Source organism: Macaca mulatta, chromosome 9, assembly GCF_049350105.2.
Source record: "Macaca mulatta isolate MMU2019108-1 chromosome 9, T2T-MMU8v2.0, whole genome shotgun sequence".
NCBI classification, from domain to species: Eukaryota; Metazoa; Chordata; class Mammalia; order Primates; family Cercopithecidae; genus Macaca; species Macaca mulatta.
The window spans coordinates 124,839,386-124,856,066 of record NC_133414.1 but is presented as its reverse complement, the minus strand read 5'-3'; the positions used below and the strand labels follow the sequence as shown (position 1 = coordinate 124,856,066).

Below are 16,681 nucleotides of genomic sequence, written 5' to 3'. Positions count from 1 at the left end.
AAGACAATTTTTTTTCCACAACACTCTGTGATTTTAAAAACAATCATCATAATTGGTAGGTCAATATGGTTTACTACTTGGGATTCTCTCTCTCCTCCCACTCCTTTTTCAGTGTTTAGATTACTCTTTTAGATGCTATCTTCCTCCTTTTTGCTGGAAGATTCAGAAGGTATTAAAATTCAGTAATAAGTGGTTTTTGATTTTTTTTTTGGTAAGATTAAGGAGAACTGAATGATAATGGTGCAATTTGTTCTTGAACATTCTCAAGCCTACCCCATCACTGCCCACCAAATTACCAGGTATGATTGAACCCAAATATTTCAAAAAAAATGGCTATAAGAAACATAAGCCTGTGGTTTAACCCCAATTTCAAAGTTACGAGTACAACTTAAAAGAGGAAATATTTGGGCTCAAATGTGATGGGTAGGTTTTGTTTTTAATTTTATGCACATAACTTATAACCTGCAACGCCGATGACAATTCTAAGAGAACCGTGAACACAGTGCACATCATGGAAGACTGAAAAGTTGGCTCATACTAATTTCCAGATGAGTTATGTAGGCCAATTTTTTACTTACTTGAATGTTATCTGCTAAGATAATGCTGGATTTTTCAGTCAGTGTTTTTTGATCGAATAGCATTTTCCAGACTATAAAATAAAGATTTGATTCTTAAGTTATTAACTGAAAACATCATTGATAGCTTAAATGAAATGTATTGATAAAGGCATAGCCTGATTTTAAACAGATTTTTTTCTTTGACTACGTATAATTACTTATATTCTTGGAGGCTGACTGCATGATGAGAACCCAGCTGGTATCAGGTGTCAGACAAGGAGATCTGTGCTCTTAAGGCTGATAGACTGGAGCTGCTGTAATCCTGGATCTGAGACTTGAGAGTTGTGTGAGTTTGAGCAAGTTACTGAACTTTTCTAAGCCTCAGTTTCCTCATCTGTAAAAGAAAACAATAATGCCTCCCTTATAGGTTTGCTCTGACACTTAAATGAAACTAAATGAGATAATGCTTATATAGCAGTTAGCATTGAAGTACTCTTAAAATAAATGGCAATTAAGATGGTGACAATAATCTTGACAATAATGGTAAAAAAAATCATATGCAAGGTCCTTCAGTTTTGAAACTGAGAAGGAAAGCTCTGGATTCTAAATTACTAAGAGGGTTAAGTAATAACCAATAGTTCTGTAAGAGAATACCAGTGCTCCATTGGGCTGGTGCATGCAGTGCGGTGGTCAGAGAGAGAAGGAAACTAAGGAGGGAGGGGTCTTTCATATGGACCATGGGTCCATCTCAAATCTAAGGGGCTGAGAATGCACTAGGCAGTGGGGACCATTCTGGGCAGCCTCGATGGCCATGGAGACACAGAAAGGGGATCCCTAAAGCTAGGACGGGGGTCCTATATCAGGAACTGGAGGCCCAACAGGAATGGAGAGATAGGATGTCAGTGGAATGTGTCCCCAGCATTCTGAGGCCTCCCCACATCTGCAGCAGCTTTTGCTCTATTCAGTTTCACAGGTGTTCAACATCTGCCACCCCAAATTTAAAAACAACAATGAGGGAGCACATCCTGACAGTCCTAAAGCCATTAAATCTGCATGTAGCACAATGAGATGTTATGGAATCAACATCCCTTGAACCTGCACCAGTCTCCATCGGCAATAGAAGCAAATCAGTTCACACGCTTAGAGAATACAGCAGTGGAAAGTGAAGTGCAAGTGGAAAATCAGGGAGGGCAAGTCTGTCCTAATGCACTTTTCCTTATCAGGGCATGTGTCGCACATAAGCAAAGCTTCTTTAGGAAGGGAAAGGCCTCTCTTAGTTTCACACCCCTACCCCTCTGCATGTATTCTACCCTTTTACCTTTCTTCCCCCTCTGGAGTAAACATTTAACTAGATTTATATCATTTAATACGTGTGTGTGTGTGTGTGTGTGTGTGTGTGTGAGAGAGAGAGAGATAATAGTTGATCTCATTTAGCTGTATTATACCATTTAGACCACATAGAGTTATCGAGTTCCATTGTGGGCCTAGCAGAGAAACAAATCATTAGGAAGATGAGCATTTCCAGGCAGCTTTTGCTTTTCATAACTCCACCGTCAGGAGCTTTTACTGAAAATACATGTGAGGACTCCAACTTCTTTCTGACCCAGTCCAATAAAAAGAGATTTGCAAGAGTAAATTTTAGGTGACTCTGTGGCCAGCCCTGCAGAGTGTGACACCTACAACTTTTTGGCTGGGAGGGAGGGTGAGAAGAATGAAGACATCCAGGCAGGATATATCTGAAGAAGATGGAGCAGCGTATAGGTCATGAACAGAAAAGCAGACTGGGAACGAGGAGAACTAGGTTCTATTACTAATTGGGTCACTCATTCAAATATTGAAGGAGTAGCAAGGGTGCTGAGGCTTCTGTTACTGGGCGGCCCTGAAGAGTCATCAAGCACTGCTTATAAATGATTTCTCCTTCCCTGAGACTATGAATGCGTCAGGTGTCTTCAGCTGGAGAATGGACAGAGAATAGATTAAGATAAAGTGGGACAAAGATTAAAATAGAAAACCACACAGAGGGAACCACACTCTAGGAAAGACTGAGATGATGGCTGCTTTGTGGGTTTCTCACAAACTGTAGCCTCGATCTGGTTAGAGGGTTCATTATCTGTTGTTGTCCCAGCGGACACAGTCGGTAAGCTATGGACCACATAGTAGAATATAAATGACTCCAAAGCAATCACTTTGTTGGCGTATTCTCCATCTTGTTCCCCACAAAATTTGGGGTGGTTTACTTACATGAACAAACACCAATCATGTGTGGAAAGTCACTGGTCTTGAACTTGGTCAGCTCCGATTCGAGGGCTGGCTTTCCCAATGACTCACTGTATGGTCAGGGAGTATGGCCTGAAGCTCACCAGGCCCAGGGACAGCGCATGTGGGAGTGATTTACCAATAAGAATTTGCTATACAAATGTCAGGGGTGATTATTAGTAGTAGGAATGCTTTTCATTTAATAGGTTAAATAAAACACGCTAAAAAAACACAACTGTGAATAAAAAGCATGACGTTTGACCTACACTGACATGGCCCCTAAACCTTAACAGTAGAAAATTTTTCTCAGAGTAAGCAAAGCCATGATCTGGTCCTAAAAACAGTACATTTGTTAAACTGATAATTCTCTAAATTACTCCTTGGTAAGGGCTATTCCGCACAATCTGATGATTTGGGATTTCGCCAAATTAATGTCACTAGATATGCCTTATAATTAGGATAAAATATTTTAAAAGTTTTCAAAATGAAGCTATTCATTAACTCATTGATTTTTTTCTACAGATTGGGAGCCTGAATTTAAATGATACCCAAAAATATAACTAGGTGTGCTCAAAGAGAGAAGAACTGGCTGTGAGTCTTTAAATGGAATGCACTGGTTTAAAATGTTATTACTATTCAGATTCTCTGAGAACATTAAAACTGCCCATTAAATGAAAATCTAATAATTGGCCCTACTGAATTGTGACATTTTGTAACCTGTACAGAAATGCAGAAAATTGTGGAAGAATAGCTCTTTTGAGGCAGAATTTGATTTGGAATGTAATATTATTCTAAAATTGAAGGTTCTCACACACACACACACACACACCCATACACACAGACACACAGATACACACAGACACACATATACACATGAACAACAATGCAGACTGAGTAAGAAAGCTGAGGAAGACTCTTTAGAGCTAAGGCAGATACCTCAAAACTCTCCTAGGTACATTATGCTACTGACCTGGGAAAAAATTAGGCAAAGCATGAACTCAGAGTAAACCCCAAAGTGGAAGTGGCCTCTCTTTGGACGTTGCTTAAAAAATATAACCAAGTTAGGGGATTTCATGCTTTTATATAAACCACGTGCAATTTCTGTAATTATTCTGCAGGAGTACTAAGTGAATAAAATTCAGAGATATTAACTGAGCCGGGCGTGGTGGCTCACACCTGTAATTCCAGCACTTTGGGAGGCCAAGTTGGGTGGATCACTTGAGGTTAGGAGTTCGGGACCAGCCTGACCAACATGGCAAAACCCCATTTCTACTAAAAATACAAAAGTTAGCTGGCGTGGTAGTGCACGCTTGTAATCTCAGCTACTCGGGAGGCTGAGGTAGGAGAATCACTTGAACCCAGGAGGCAGAGGTTGCAGTGAGCTGAGATCATGCCACTGCACTCCAGCCTGGGTGACAGAGTGAGACTCCAGCTCAAAAAAAAAAAAAAAAAAAGACATTAACTGGAGGACAACCAATAGATTCAAATCAGAGGTTGAAAAATCCTCATCAGCCAATATTTACCAAGCACATTCCGTGTGAACACAGCTGTGCTGAGTGCTTTCAGATTCAAATATGAGAGCTGTATTCCTTGTTCTCCAGGAGCCAACCATATAGGTGGGGGAATGAGATAGGTAGAAACAGCTAAAACTTAAGGCATATCAGATCTGTCCAATAAGAGCAGTACAATCAAAGCAACACAGAGCACTCTGGGAGGTCGAGGCAGGTGGATTGCTTGAGCTCAGGGGTTCGAGACCAGCCTGGGAAACATGGTGAAACCTTGTCTCTACTAAAATACAAAAAATAAGCCAGGCACGGTGGTGCCTGCCTGTAGTCCCACCTACCTGGGAGGCTGAGGCACAAGAATTGCTTGAACCCAGGAGGCAGAGGTTGCAGCGAGCCAAGATTGTGCCACTGTATTCCAGCCTGGGCAACAGAGCAAGACTGTCTCAAAAAACAAAAAACAAACAAACAAAAAAAGCAACATAGAGTCCTTCTTGTTGGAGAGATCTGAAAAATGTGACCTCTCCTTTCTTTGAGGCTGCAGCATGAAGACATGGAACTGAAAGATGGGCAGGATTTTGATGGGGAGGAGAAGGTATGTGTCCAGGCAGGAGGAATGGCATGAGCAAGATAAGAGCAAGAGGCAAGTCTGGTAGGCAGGAAGCAGCCCTGGCTGGCTGGTAGGTGCAGGTCAAGCGAGGGGAGGGTGGCTGGGAAGGGAGGTAGAGGCTGTACTGCAGAGAAGGCCAGCAGAGGCCTAGGCCTGTCCACAGCACCAGCGGGGCAGTTCTGTCTGAAGACAGACAATCCTAGGGAACTAGGGGTCAAACATCTTCATCGTATACACTTTATCTATGAAAATACAGGGCTTCAACTTACTGTCCCTTTTCTGAGGTGTCTGTCAGCAAAGCAACTAGACACTCTTAAAGAAGGGACACAAAAAGGGAGCCAATTCCTGGGGAGAAATGGTGACTAAAATGAAATGAAGGCAGAGACTAATCAGGGATTTAAGGAGGAGGATGGTGAGTGAGATGAAGGGGAATATATACCAGAGGAAGGAGGTCTAATCAGGAACAGGATGGAGGTGAGGAAGGGGACATATGCTCCTCCCGGGACAATCCTTAAGAAAACTGACAACAGACACTGGAGGGCCAGCAAGCCCATAGATTCAGAAACTACTGGCAACTGCGGGATGGAATAAACATGCCAGCTATGGGTTTCCACCCAGAAACCAAGTACTGCTCTTTGCGCTCTTAGGAGACAGACGGTGTAACCATGAAACATCTTTTTAGGAGACTATTTACTGTAAAGAAGAAACGTTCACGGCAAACGGCGAAGTGGGAAAGGCTACACAAGATGGATGCATGTACAACATAATTCCATGTTTATAGAAATACGAGCAGCAATTATTGGTGTATTTGACCATCATGAGCGAGACTGTTCGGCGGTGAAATATTTGAAATATTCCATGCCATCCAAAATTTCTTTATTTCTTACTTAGAATAGCTGGTGACTCGCTTCTGTCAAAGATACTGCTTAATGCTAATTAGTATGCAGAACACATTGCTTTACAAATATCTCTAATAAGTAGAATAACTAAAAGAATCTTGTCAAAGATGTAGTTGGCACAGTAAAAAACATTAGAGATGAGTGTTTTCCTTTTTACCACTTTTAAGAAACAGTCTTCTAAGTAAGAAATACATGGCACCTTACTTGAAAAAACTGAAGTATTAACACAAATATTCTCAAGCTTATATTAGCTCTTATAATCAATGTAACTTGTTTACACAGACCTGTAACCCCGTTTATATAAATATGCCCATGTATAAACAATGCATACTGTGCATTAGTGCCTGGTGGAGGCCAAGTCTTTTTCAAAATGCAGACATTTCAGAATTATTTTGTATTTCAACAAACCTATAGTAATATACATGCTGTACGCACATACCACACAATTACTCTCTTTTGCATGTGAAATTACATACTTTATATACCTGGCTAGCACAGCGGAAGGACTGGCCCACTGATATCAGTGAGAAACAATGAGTCCTCGTGTTTAACATCTTCAATGTTATCAGGATAGAACTGTCTAACAGAAATGAAAGAAAAACCTGCTTTCTTTGGCGGTAAAGAATGTTATCAACCTTTTACCTAAATAAACTTCACCAGGAACAGGGGTGAAAACATTGGCTAGATGTTTAATGAAGTGCAACCAGGACTGCAGCTGCTAATTTTGTTTGATGTTTTACAGCTGAGGGTAGCAAAAAAAAAAACTAAAAGGCAATTACATGAACCAAACAGACTTTTACAGCTCATAGTCAATCTCAAATAAATAATTCTGGCAGATTCTAATATTCTTTACGTTAAAATACATCATCTTCCAATTTAGGACAATAACTTTAAAATTTTTATTCAAAGTAACAGCAAATCACAGACAGGTTTTGAAAACTTAAATGCCAATAAAACATTCAATTATTTGTATGTAAAATATACATAAAAGGGGGGAGAATATATACAAAGTTGTTAACAATAGTTCAATAGCTGGGCGGCAAGGTGACTCAAGCCTGTAATCCCAGCACTTTGGGAGGCTGAGGCAGGCAGATCACGACGTCGGGAGTTCTAGACCAGCCTGACCAACATGGTGAAACTCTGTCTCTACTGAAAATAAAAAAATTAGCCAGGCATGGGGGCATGTGCCAGTAATCCCAGCTACTCAGGAGGCTGAGGCAGGAGAATTGCTTGAACCTGGGAGGTGCAGGTTGCAGTGAGCCGAGATCGCGCCATTGCACTCCAGCCTGGGGCACAGAGACATCATTTAAAAAAAAAAAAAAAGTGAGCCTGGCATGGGGGCACATGCCTGTAGTCCCAGCTACCTGGGAGGCTGAGATGGGAGGATCACCTGATCCCGGGAAGGCTGAGGCTACAATAAGCCATGATCACGCCACTGTACTCTAGCACTCCAGCCTAGGTGACAAAAGGAGTTCCTGTTTCAAAAAAACAAAGACAACCCCCCCCAAAAAACCCCAATGGTTCAATGGAAGATGAGGCTTGTTTGTTCTTTACCCCTTTCTGAATTTTCAAAATATTCAATAATAAATATGAAAGTAATAGTTTTTAAACGTTTAGATTTTATTGTTTAAAATTACAAGGAGTTCAACAAACTCATCACATTTTTTGTGTGTTAAAAAACAAAAATAAAATACTCTGAAGGTGATTTAAGCAAGTGGGAGCAACACGATAAACATGTTGAGTGTACGAAAAAAAGCTTCTGCAGCTTTAAAGAACCGTTGGGCTGTTGGTCTGTTTCTGGGGTGACAAAGCAGGTCTGTGTTTTGATGTTGCATGACAGGGAGGGGTGAGGTCAGGGCATCCTGAAAACACGTGAAAGACAAAGAAGTAGCGGACTGGTAGCAAAAGTGCAGGTTTCTTGAGTACATGTAAGTCGAAAGCAGTTATGGTTGAGAGTGGGAAAGGCCACATGTGCTATGGAGGGAGATGCTCTAGAGACCGTAAGAGAAAAGCTCCCAATTACAATCCTTTCACAAGGACCAATATGCAGGCAGGTAATAGCTTTGTCTCTTTCCTACTTAATTTAGAGATTATATCCCTTTAATCTAGTCTGTATGGCAAAATATTGAGAGTACAGAGACCGAAGTAGGTAAGACTAAGAGCTCTCTACCATCTGAAACAGGCATTAATGGCATAGGCACAACAGTTATTTAATTAGCACACATTGATTAACTTAACCCCATGTAACCACTGTCTTCTGCTACTGCTAATTTTGTTTTTGAAGTCAAATGAAATAAAGTAGCTGAAGAGTAATTAAACGTGTCCACTCCCTTTATCCCTATGGCTATGATGACTGGGCTGCCCTCCACTGCTGAGGGTTTCTGAGAAGATGCTGGAAAGGCTTTGAAATAACTAAAAGACATGTTCTCAGGAGGTGGCAACTTCACATTAAAAACCCTAATATGAATGGGGCTGTTAGCAGCACTTCCTCTGAGGACGTGGGAGAGGCACATGATTTGTAGTCATTTTCAAATATTGGCTACGAACGTGATGATGTTCTATTAAAAGGTTTGCTATGGAAAGGAATCCTAGGTACATTTGTGACAGTCCATCTCACACAAAAGATAGGAGATTGATGAATGTAAACTGTAGGTTAGCAGTGGTTTTCAAACTTAAAACAACAGAAACAACGACAAAAGAATTTTTTTTTTCAAATGATGATTATAAACATGCCCAACAGATGACCAAATTAACATGGAACTAGCTTCTCTAGATGAAGTCTTGTTTGTTTCGCCTTTTCTTCCTCCTTGGTAACCTTTAGGTGGGTGGGCAAATGTTGTTTCCTTGGAATACAATTTGAGAATCCCTCCTTTATGCATCTCTGGGAGTACTGTGAATTGACTCAGTCCACACAGATTCTGATTCTCTTTAGCAGCTTTCTTTGACAGCAAGGCTAGAAAGCTAAGAAGGACATTTCCAAAAGTCTCTGCTACCAGGTTCTGGATGTGGCCAAGATTCTAGAGGAGCCTGGGCAAAACTTGGAAAGTGGGTATGAGCAGTGTGAGGCGGCCACAAGGAAAGAGATGGGTGCACTTCCCATAAATGTGTGTTTGTGGGGGGAATGCGTAGAGGGAGAAGAGAGGCTTGCCTTTGGTTCTTCTGGGACAGCTCTGGCAGTCATAATGGAGTCAGTATAGAAGCTAGTATCACGGATGCCATGTGGGATAACAGTGAGGCAGTGAGACCTCCCAGAACAGTCCGACTGCCTCTTCTGTTGCTGAAATTCATGGCTGTGTAGCATCTACAAGAGCTTCATTGGCCTTCCCAAAGAGTCTGTAAGCTATTCTAGTGAATCTTTTTCTGCTTAAGTTAGCTACTGATTCTATCCCTCTGAATCTAAGAACCCTGACCAATTCAAATTCTGAAATAGAGGGGCTGGGTGCAGTGGCTTATGACTGTAATCAGGTACTTTGGGAGGCTGAAGCAGGAGGATTACTTGAGGCTAGGAGTTCAGACGAGCCTGAGCAACATGGCAAAATCCTGTTTCCAAAAAAACCAACCAACCAACCAAACAAAAACTTAAGATCCTAGCCAGGCATGGTGGCACATGCCTATAGTCCTATAGTCCTACCTACTTAGGAGGCTGAGGCAGGAGGACTGTTGAGCCCAGGAATTGAAGGTTGCAGTGATCTATGATTGTGCCACTGCACTCCAGGCTGGGTTGACAGAGCAAGACCCTACCTCTGAAAAATAAATAAATTAAAAACAAAATAAAATAGACCCTAATTATCTCATTACCTCATAAGAGGTATCCATAACACCATCATCTTTGTATCCCTACTGGACCTAGCGTAATTTTTATCATGTAGATTGAATGTTAGTTAAATCATACTACTATAGCCACAGCATTATGCTGATCAAATTTTAACATCATTCAACTACAAATTAGAGAGTAGAACAAGATCTAAATAATATACACAACAAACACCTCCATAAACAAGTGGTTGAACCACTGTAATTTCTAGCCATGTTCACTTATCTGGGTAAAGCAAGGCATTAAAAACAGTCTCAATTTCTCATCATTTGCAGAAGACAAAAACAAGTCAAAAGCTATCTAAAAGTATTATTATGATTAACAATGAGTCTGAACTTGACCACTGTAGAATGACACACTAAAATGCCTATGTCTTGGTGAAAAGTAACAAGCAAAAAGAAAAAGAAAAACAGGCCCTTTATTTTAAAAATAACATATTGTCCCTGTGGGGTCATATACATATAATTGTTATCTAAGAATTTGATTACTCACAGCACCACTAGTTTTCTTCAGTTAGAAAAGACTATTTGAAAGGGCTTCTCTTTCTCCCATTTTGTACACAACCTTTATTTCATTTTCTGTAAGTGGTTAGACAAAGGGTCAGATGATGACTTTAAATATTTAAACTGGTCAATGACAGTCAAGTACCCAGGAATTTCTCTGGTTTATTGTTAATATGAATTGCCTTAGAGGTAACCTCAAGTACATGGCACAGCTTCCTAATGAGTGATTAGTTATGAAACGATGAAGTAATTCTGAATTTTAAATAAGACCGAAGAAAAGACTGGGATATAACAAATTAAAAGTACCGTAATTATGCAATATCATGAGATGTATTAGACAGTCACACTATGCATATATCAAAAAATACATTAATAAATCTAACATATTAATAAAAAGCTAAGCTTGGCCCTTCAAGACCTCAACACTAATTGGAAAGGATTTTGACAGACCATCTTGAATAACTTTCATTATTAGTTTTGGCAAGCTATTTTTTAGCTACCTAAATAATGATTATTTCTACACTCCACAGTGCACCTATCAAAATCTAAGATCTGAAAAATAGCATTAGTGAGGATGAGTGAAGTAGCACATGTTCAAATGTTACAACCTGAATATGAATTTATTGGTGTGATGTAAATAATATATATGTGATGTTTCATCTTCCTATATTTTGCTTATATAGTCTACTTAAAATATACATTTATAATCATACACTGTACATTAATTATATATATAATGCATCATATTCCAAATTTCAGCAATTTTTTTTTTTTGAGACAGAGTTTCGCTCTTGTGGCCCAGGCTAGAGTGCAATGGCACGATCTCGGCTCACCGCAACCTCCACCTCCCGGTTCAAGTGATTCTCCTGTCTCAGCCTCCCGAGTAGCTGGGATTACAAGCATGTGCCACCATGCCTGGCTAATTTTGTATTTTTAGTAGAGATGGGGTTTCCCCATGTTGGTCAGGCTGGTCTCGAACTCCCAAGCTCAGGTGATCCACCACCTTGGCCTCCCAAAGTACTGGTGTTACAGGCGTGAGCCACCGCACCTGGCCCAGAAATATTTTTAAGATCGTGCATTCTGATCAGTTTAAAAACTCTTCCCAAAGAGTAATGATTTAAATGGATTTCATTTATAAAGAAAACACTTATCAACACATGTCAAGGGCAAATCAATCTCACAATGAAAAAAAAAAAATCTAGTAGTAGGCATTATTGGTGAAAAGTATAAAAAGTATAATTTTGCCTTTAACAGCTTATTATTGTAACCAAGGCAGATTTATCCACCTTTTCTTTGTTGTTGGAATTCAAGTCATTGATTAAAAAAAATCAGATCACTACTGAGTTTAAAATAAGAATGGTCTAGCCAAAAAGGAGGCCCAATTAGTTAATACTAGAGAGTACCCAGGTACCTACTAAAGTAACATAATTTATTAAGGTTAAAAAACAGGGCACAGCCAGGCACAGTGGGTCACACCTATAATCCCAGCACTTTGGGCGGCCGAGGTGGGTGGATCCATTGAGCCTAGGAGTTCAAGACCAGTCTGGCCAACATGGTGAAATCCCATCTCTACCAAAAATACAAAAATTAGCCAGATGTGGTGGCATGTGCCTGTAATCCCAGCTACTTCAGCGGTTGAGGCATGAGAATCTCTTGAACCCACAGGCAGATGTTGCAGTGAGCCGAGATCGCGCCACTGTTCTCCAGCCTGGGTGACAGAGCGAGATTCTAGCTAAAAAAAAAATAAAAAATAAATTAGCTGGGCGTGGTGGCACACACCTGTAATCCCAGCTACTCGGGAGGCTGAGGCACAAGAATTGCTTGAACCTGGGAGGTGGAGATTTCAGTGAGCCGAGATTGTGCCACTGCACTACAGCCTGGGTAACAGAGCAAGATTGTGTCTGAAAACAAACAAACGAACAAACAAAAAAAATCAGGGCACCATGTGACATAGTAATGCTTTAAACTAATCCCGGTTTTAACACTGAATTTGGTGCTATTAAGATTCTCCCCTTGAAGTGAAATGTCTGCTATCTGTATCTATTTCATAGATGGCTATAGGTGCCATGTTTGTTGAAGGGTATCATTTTATGAATACCCAGGCTTTAACTTTCACCAAAATGGAAAGCTTGCTCAATAAATAAGGAACTTGCCCCAGGTCACGAAGTTAGATAGTATTAGAAAAGGAGGAAGATATTGTAGCCCAGGTTGGACTGCTGCACCCCACAGCCCTACCCAAAGTCCACCTACACAAGGAGGCCTTTGCTTCCTGCTTCTTTCATTTAGGGCCTTGACTCATGGACTTTGTATGTTCCTTTTTCCTTTCTCACTGAAATGAAAACTCTCACACAGTATACCCATGATCAAGCTGCAAGAGTAGAAATCAAGTTTATGAATGACGCCCTTCACTTACTGCCCCTTTCTCTCATACAGCGATATTTGTAACTCACTAGATGTAGGATTTCTAAAGCTGAGTGATTTGTAATGTAATACTTCTAGAATCTCCAGAGTAATTTCAGCATTAGTTACTAATAAATGTTGGCTCTCTGCATTTCTTAACCTTGGGAACATGAACCTTTAAGACTCAGAGATCAAATACCAACATTCCCCGAGGACTGCTGTGCACATCTGCATTTCTGAATGTAGGACTTTTTTTTGTTCCTAATCAAGTATAATCTCACTTCATAACTTCAGATTTTGGCTCAGTGCTACCTAGATTTCCAGGCAAATGAAGAAATGAAGGCTGAGGATTTTGTGCTTAGAGGTTTGGAAATTTGGCAAATACTACTTTAAAATGCAATCATTTGATCTTGAGCCTCAACATAGTGAAATACAGTGAAAATACAAAGAAACCAACATGAGGCTTTATACATTCCAAATCTGCACCTGTGTTTGGATGTTGCCAGATATTTGTACGAGCAATTCTGTTTTCAGGACAAAACAGAGTGAAGAGTCCCCCCAAATTTCCCTCTGGGGTCTTCCAGCCATTCGAAGTAATCACTAATTCCTGCTTACATCCACAAGTCAGGCATCCAAGTGTTGCTATTCCTGGCTGATCTTGTTCTGTGTTTAAATGGTTTAGTTGTTGGTTTCTGCATCTGGGTCCAAACCAATTTAACAGGGAAAGTTAGTTCAAGGATTTCAGTCACCTTTAAATTATCTTTAAAGCCAGCTACAAAAATAGCTGGAGTTATTAACATACAATTATGAAAAACGCCGTTCAGACTCACCAAACTCAAGGGTATCATTCATTATATAGTTTGCTCAATAATGACCCTTTAGGGTCCAGTCAATGAGATACAATTTATTTTCAAATAATTTAATTTAGCATCCATTAACACTCTTTGCAACCTAAAACCCACAGAAGAGAAATGATTCTTCTCTTCTGATAATCGTGAGCACAAGTTACCTATAAAATCAAATTTCCATGAAGATTTAGCCAGGGTAGCACAATTTATGACCTTGCATTTAACCAAAGTGGTGGAACAGACTACACTTGGACTTAATTTACAAACGCTTTCATATAATATTTGTAACTTTAACTTCTTGTTATATTTATCCACTTCATAATGTTAAACATTTTTAAAAACTCAATCACAAAGTACCATAACCAGGAATGATTAGGGGAAGAATATACTTCATCCAAACTTGATTTATACAATAGCTATGGTTTGTCTATGAACTCATTTATTATTGTTGGTTGGAAGTCAATATAAGTAACGGCTAAAGGTATGGGTTTATTCAGAATCAGGCTTGCATTCAAATTCTAGCTCTGATACTTATTAGTTCTTTGATGCAGAGCATGTTTATTATGCATTTTAGGCCTTAGTTTCCTCACCTGTCAAATGGGTTGTTGTGAAGATTAAGAAAGATGATTCATTACAAAGTGCCTAGTAGAGGACTAGCTCATAGTTAGTGCTCAATAGACTGGAATTATTTTTTGTTTGTAAGTGTCTTTCCTTTTCAATAAGCTCTTTGATGGGAACGGCTACTTCTGGACTTTCTTGTCCATCTTACAGTACTCACCCTTGTGACATAGCAAGAAAAACACTGATTAGGTATCAAGGGACCAGTAACATCCAATCTCACTACCTACTAGTTATGTAAACTTTGGCAGAGTTCTTAAGATATCTGGGTCTTAACATGTCTATCTGTAAGATGGGGATAATGTTTTACCTCCCAGTGCTTTGTTTTGCTTTTTTTTTTTTGAGATAGAGTCTTGCTCTGTCACTCAGGCTGGAGTGCAGTGGCGTGATCTTGGCTCACTGCAACCTCCGCCTGCCAGGTTCAAGCAATTCTCTGCCTCAGTCTCTCGAGTAGCTGGGATTACAGGTGCCCGCCACCATAACCGGCTAAATTTTTGCATTTTTAGTAGAGTCAGGGTTTACCATCTTGGCCAGGCTGGTCTTGAACTCCTGACCTCGTGATCCACCCGCCTTGGCCTCCCAAAGTGCTGGGATTATAGGTGTGAGCCACTGTGCCTGGCCTTTTTTTTTTTTTTTTTTGAGACGGAGTTTTGCTCTGTTGCCCAGGCTGGAGTGCAATGGCAAGATCTTGGCTCACTGCAAGCTCCGCCTCCTGGGTTCAAGCAATTCTGCTTCAGCCTCCTGAGTAGCTGGGATTACAGGCACATGCCACCATGCCCAGCTCATTTTGTATTTTTAGTAGAGTCGGGGTTTCACCATGTTGACCAGGATGATCTCGATTTCCTGACCTCATGATCCGTCCATCTCGGCCTCCCAAAGTGCTGGGATTACAGGGGTGAGCCACCATGCCCGGCTCCTCCCAGTGTTTTGACAGGGATCCAAAAAGATGGCTAAAACACATTTTATAAACTACAAACCATGGTTTAAATTTAGATTAATATCACCATTGAATTCTAACTTGAATTAAGAACTACTATTTTTCTCAGCTGTCCTCCATGTGAGGATACAATGAGCAGACAACCATCTAGAAACCAGGAAATGGATCCTTACCAGACAGCAGATCTGCCAGCACGTTGATCTTGAATTTCCCAACCTCCAGAACTGTGAGAAACAAATATCCCTTGTTTAAGCCACCCAGTCTGTGGAATTCTGTTACAGCAGCCTGAGCTAAGACACCACCAATGACAGGTCTAAGCAGAGTGAGGAGGAGGTAGTTAGCTTGCCTGAAGTGATGGCAACCGCCATCTATGCTGAAATTACCAAGTAAGATGAAAGAGAACATGAAATCATTTCAGCTCTTCATCTGGTCATGAGTTAAGACTTTAGAGCTTGGCAGTTTGGGAAAATATAAGTGAATTGGCCGGGGTGGAGAGCAATACTTTGTGACGTGACACATCCATCTGCTGGAACACTTGAACAAGCCACTACTCAGGGGTGTGGTAGCCACGGAGGACCACAGCTGTGGCCATCTCTGTGAGGATTTTCTTCTCTGGTGGACTGAAGGAACACAAGTGTGGACATCATCTAGCAGAAAGAGCTGTGACTTTATTAGGCACCAATCTTAGATGGAATGCTACTCACCAATGAACCTCTGGAAAGCCAGACTCTAGACAATACTCTGCCTGTGTTTGACAATGAGTGCACAAAGGGTGTCAAAGCATGTGTTCCAGCATATGTGAACAAAGATCATAAAGATGTGTGAGACGGGTGTTAAAACATCAGTTCAAACACGTGTTTAACCATGTGTGAGCAGAAGGGTGTTAAGCCATGTGGTAAAGCAAGTGTTAGAGCATATTCGATTACAAGTGTTTCTCATTTGGGAGCTTAAATTATTTTCTCCCTAATCCAGTGTTGCTAAGCAATAGCTCTGTGTTGTCCTAACTTAACACAATAAATTATTAAACTTAAAAAAACTGAAGCTAGAATTCTTTTTTCCTGTCTTGGTTTCATCACTAAGGATTTACGTCTATAGTTTCCAAAAGACATAGTGCTCTTCTGCCAGTGTAAGCAAAAACCGGGGTACACTCCACATGTAGAGAGGCAACAGTGAGAAACGAGGGGCAAACCACACTGAACACCCAGTGAGACAATATGCAGTGTTCGGAAGATGCAGTGACATATTACTCAAATCTCAAGGTCTGAGAAGCCACATAGCCCACAGACTCAGGGTTCCTTTCCCACAGCTAGGATTCGGCTTTTTGTTTTCAGTTTTAAAATACACACATCACTGCACTAAGAACAGGGATTCCTACAGTTCTTATTGATAGTAACATGTGATAGAGGTTGGCTTTAAGGTATATCTGACACTATTTGCTGAATATTTCAGCTTATGTTACATTATGAATCTACATTGCTGCTGTAGGCTTCCATTCCAAAGCAAATAGATTTGCTTAGCTTAAAATATAAATACACAACCCTGGATGTCACTTAAAAAAGAAAAAAGTAGACAAAACCCAGAATGTGCTATTAATGCTTTTTTACAGGGTGAAGAAAAGCACACACACACACACACACACACACACACACACACACACACACGTAAATGCTAATACAGAGAAACAAAATTTCAGGCAGCTATTTTCTATTTTATTTTCTTGTTATGGAACAAAGCTAC

The 16,681-nt window shown here is 40.4% G+C and overlaps 1 protein-coding gene across 11 annotated transcripts in view; it reads right to left on the bottom strand.

Annotated features, from left to right (window-relative positions):
* VTI1A (vesicle transport through interaction with t-SNAREs 1A) overlaps positions 1 to 16,681 on the bottom strand; it is a 397,110-nt gene that overhangs the window by 130,548 nt on the left and 249,881 nt on the right. For 2 of the 11 annotated variants that reach the window (XR_001447311.3, XR_013398416.1), the window contains 2 exons: positions 776 to 951; positions 579 to 649 (listed from right to left, as the gene is read on the bottom strand). The exons of 5 other annotated variants lie outside the window; for them this stretch is intronic. Coding sequence is in view for 3 of the 6 variants with exons in the window: in XM_077947501.1 (XP_077803627.1) it covers positions 15,118 to 15,168 (51 nt within the window). In the remaining 3 variants the exon portion in view is untranslated. Of the gene's footprint in view, positions 1 to 415; positions 952 to 15,117; positions 15,169 to 16,681 lie in introns of those variants that run through there. 4 more of the 11 variants (XM_077947501.1, XM_077947503.1, XR_001447310.3 and 1 more) reach the window with 3 other exon arrangements.